This window comes from Musca autumnalis, unplaced genomic scaffold (genome assembly GCF_047663935.1).
Source record: "Musca autumnalis isolate F117 unplaced genomic scaffold, ASM4766393v1 scaffold_2, whole genome shotgun sequence".
NCBI classification, from domain to species: domain Eukaryota; kingdom Metazoa; phylum Arthropoda; class Insecta; order Diptera; family Muscidae; genus Musca; species Musca autumnalis.
The window spans coordinates 98,751,346-98,755,569 of record NW_027411755.1 but is presented as its reverse complement, the minus strand read 5'-3'; the positions used below and the strand labels follow the sequence as shown (position 1 = coordinate 98,755,569).

At 38.7% G+C, this 4,224-nt stretch overlaps 1 protein-coding gene across 1 annotated transcript; it reads right to left on the bottom strand.

Moving 5' to 3' along the window:
- Positions 1-1,155: 1,155 nt before the first annotated feature.
- Positions 1,156-3,905, bottom strand: LOC141392343 (uncharacterized). Its single transcript, XM_073965293.1, has 3 exons — positions 3,083-3,905; positions 2,133-2,942; positions 1,156-1,745 (listed from the first exon to the last, which is right to left on the bottom strand). Exons 1-3 carry the CDS (start codon positions 3,903-3,905, stop codon positions 1,156-1,158), a joined length of 2,223 nt encoding a protein of 740 aa, XP_073821394.1.
- Between the last annotated feature and the right edge of the window lie 319 nt (positions 3,906-4,224).

The window sequence follows — 4,224 nt, the reverse complement described above, 5'->3', positions numbered from 1 at the left end:
TTATCGACCACCCAGTTGAGTTGACATTCATGGGTACAACATTTCGTCTCAGTCGCGCAGACAACTGACAACGCAACTCAAGTTTAGTGACAATACAAGATAGACCCATAACTCAATGTGGCCGTTCCAACCTGTATTTATTCCCAAAATCTCCTTGGTCTAGAATTATCCAGAACATCTGGCAACACCTCGAATCTGTGCAGCGAACACACAAACGCACATTCTCACTAAGCGAACAACCATACTCACATACATGGGGGAAGATAAATACAAGTGGACAAGCACACTACTGACGTAATTACAACAACAAACAAATGCAAGAAATAAGAAATGCCAACGAAAGCTGAAAACAGATACAACGTTTGATTAGTTTTGCGTTGGGCGTCGAGAAAAAAACAACAACAACAGGGCGACGACGATACCAAAGTCCAGCGTTTATCTGTTTGTCGGCATATATTTCAAATGAATTTGAATTTTTCGGCATCATGCCCAACAGTGTAAAAACGGCCAAAACGACACAAAACTTTAATCAAACGTTGTATCTGTTTTCAGCTTAAATGATAATTACATGATTAATTGAGAACAACCAAAAACACATTAATAAAAGGTAAAGTAAGAACTAGAATGATGAAGGGAATTCTACATGGTAGTTGTCGTTGTTGCTTAAATAAAGTAACTGCGTAATAAAACTTTACGTTACAATTTTTAAATTAACGGAAATTAAACTAAATTAACTTAAACCTATCAGTTACATTCGTAACAATATAATCAGTCTTATAACGGTTGGCGTAGTCGTATCCAAAATTGCAAGTTGACGTGTCGAAACGACTGCTTGGTATTATGAATATATTCGTCCTTAAAAGCTAAAATATCAAATTTTAAAGAATTTATAGTTTATCTAGTGTTATTGAAATAAAAGACAGTCACTTCTCTTAACAACTATTTTAAACTATTTATTTGATATTAATTTAGTAAAAAGGAATACAATTTCAATTAGGTCGATTTGCCACAACTGTGGTGTTGAAGATTTCGCGAGCAACTAACTTCTGTTTTCTTTTTTGCTGCCTCTTGTCAGAGTTACCATCACTCATCTTATTTGTTAACTGCGGGGACGGAGATGCCACAACCACTCCCCCTCCAGTGACACAGTCACGATCATTCTCGAAAGAAACTTTCCTCGTTTGGAGTAGGTGCGGTTGAATCTTCAGAAGGAGATTGCGTTGTATGCTGAGTTTTAGTGGAAATTGAATTTTCAAATTGAGTTGGCGTTGCAGTCTGTTTATGACTTATCGTGATGTTGGAATTAGAATCGTTGAATTCGAAAACTGGTTTGAGACGATCGACTGTAACGTTAATATTTTTGTCCTTGAGTCGAATTGTGAATAATCGATCTGTTATTCTGTTGATAACTTCATAAGGTCCAGTGTAAGGAGGTTGTAATGGTTCTCGTACAGCGTCTGTTCGTAGAAATACGTGTGAACAGGTATCGTAGCATAGTAGTAGTAGTAGCATAGTAGCATCACCAAGGCTTCGTTTGCAAATCTCAAAAGCGTTTTCTGATTCAGTTGTCCATGGAACTTTGCGTTTATCATTTTTCTTTGAATTCCCAACGAGTTCGTTAAGGGGTGCTTGTTGATGTGCTGCATGTGGTATGCAGCGCATGTAGTAATTTATGACACCAATAAAGCGACGAAGCTCACAGATAGTTTCTGGCTTCTTGTAATTTTTTATGGCATCAATACGATCTGTGGGTGGGGAACAACCATTTGCGTTGATTATGTAGCCAAGAAATCTTACCTCAGGTACACCAAAATGGCATTTGTTGGGGTTGATGGTGAGTCCGAAGCGTTGTAAAAGTTCGAAGACTACACGAAGATGTTCTCGATGTTGTTGTGCAGATTCGGACATAATGATAATGTCGTCGATGTAACAAAATACGAAGTCAAGTCCTCGGAACACATTGTCCATGAAACGTTGGAAAGTTTGTGTTGCGTTCCTCAAACCGAAAGGCATGTACAAAAATTCTAGTAATTCGAACGGAGTACATACTGCTGTTTTTGCGATGTCTTCTTCAGCCATGGGTATTTGATAATAGGCTCTTGTAAGGTCAAGAGTTGTAAAAATTTACTTACCGTGAAGATTTTCTGCAAAGTCGTGTATATGGGCAATAGGGTAGCGGTCTGGAATTGTTTGTGAGTTGAGTTTACGATAGTCACCGCAGACACGCCAGCCACCTGTTTTCTTAGCGACCATATGAATAGGACTAGCCCAAGCACTCTTTGATGGACGACAAATACCTTGTTCGATGAGATAATCCATTTCGGCTTTAGCTGCTTTTAATTTATCACCCGAAAGACGTCGTGGACGATCAGCAACTGGAGATCCTGTTGTTTCGATGTGATGTACGACAATTAATGCATCTGTTGGTTTCCTAAGCGTTGATGTTCTGGTAATGTCTTCAAATTCCTTTAGTAGATCTGCGAATGGAGATGCAGAATTCAGTGTTGAAATTCCAAATTGTTTTGTTTGCAAAATTACACCACCGTTGGATAATTTGGTTCTGTTGTCGATAAGACGTTTTTGTTTGAGATCAATGAGTAAATCAAAGTTGACTAGAAAATCGGCACCTATTATTGGTGTGTGCACGTCAGCAATCACAAATAACCACTTGAATTCTCGTCGAAGTCCAAGGTCGAGTTTCAATACACAATCACCAAATGTTTTGATTTCACTTTGATTTGCAGCCAAAAGTGTAAGTTTGGACGGCTTGAGTTTTCCTTTGATTATAGATGGGGGTACGACTGATACCGCTGATCCAGAATCAATGAGATAACGTGAATTTGTTGACTTGTCGTAAAGATGTAGACGTTTTTCACAAGCGTTGTTGTTATTGCTGCTGTCGCCAACCAATTTGACTGACGACAGCCCAGTTAGTTTTCCGGCTGAAATCGTGAACAATCAGGTTTACATTTTCTTGCTTTGTCACCAAATTTGAGATGAAAATAGCACAAATTTCGCTGGTTTGAATTTTGACCACTTGGCGAACGATTTCATGATTTGGAACGATGTCGTGTATGCTTACCAATTTGTTGTTGGATTTTGTCGACCTTATCTGAAAGTTCCCTTATTGTTTTGCACATATCGGCGAAAGATATTCTTTGGTTAATTGCATCAACAGCTGGTTGTTGTGAGGTTGAGAGAGAATTAACACAATTGTTGTTGTTTGCTTCAAACATTTTGTCAGAAATTTTTGCCAATTTTTCCAGGTCTTCTTCTTCCCAGGCGGTTAGAAAAGGTCTCATGTTTTCTGGCATTTGACCAAGAAACAGTGTTCTGATGATTGCCTCGTTGCCTTTACCAGGAGCAAGTCGTTTCATGTATGCCAAAATTGACGTTGGTTTCATGCCGTTTGTTTCACCACCTTGTATCAAACGTCGTAGTTTTGACTCGGGAGACTCAGCAAATTTGGAAATAATTCTTTCTTTTATTGCTAAATATTTGCTTGAGTCCGGTGGATTTGTGATAAGGTCTTCAACTGACAACAATACTTCGTCTTCAAGACGGACACTCACCAGATCGAACTTGTCGTTATCCGCTGTTATGTTACACAGGGCAAATGAACGTTCCACTTGCGCAAACCATAAATTCGGGTTTCTTTCGTTGAATCTAGGAATGTGTACCTTTTGTAGATTAGGTCGTGTGTCTTCATGCCGAGTGGCACTACTCAAGGCAGCCAGTTGTTCCTGGAGCGGTTGGATTTGCCGTTGCAAGTCTTCTGCCATATTGTTGTCCGTTACGATGTTGCTGCTCTCGAAGAATTCGGCTTCGTCTTCACTACTATTGGAGTCGACCTCTTTATAGTTGATTGGATTCCGTCGTCTCAGTTGCCGTGTTGAATCAACCATAAGTTTTCAAAGTGTTTTTGTTAAACAATTCTGAGAAGCAAAATGACCGTTGAAACTGTTGTCGAGCAAAAGCGGGCATGCACGTTTGTGTACTTGAATGTATGTACGTGTTTATGTGTGCGTATGTCGGTGTTATGAATTTCCACGAACTATCGCGATCTGCTTGTTGCAAATTTTTATTTTGTTTTGTTTGTTCGTAGACGGGTCACCACTATAGTTTATCTAGTGTTATTGAAATAAAAGACAGTCACTTAACAACTAACAACAACTATTTTAAACTATTTATTTGATATTAATTTAGTAAAAAGGAATACAATTT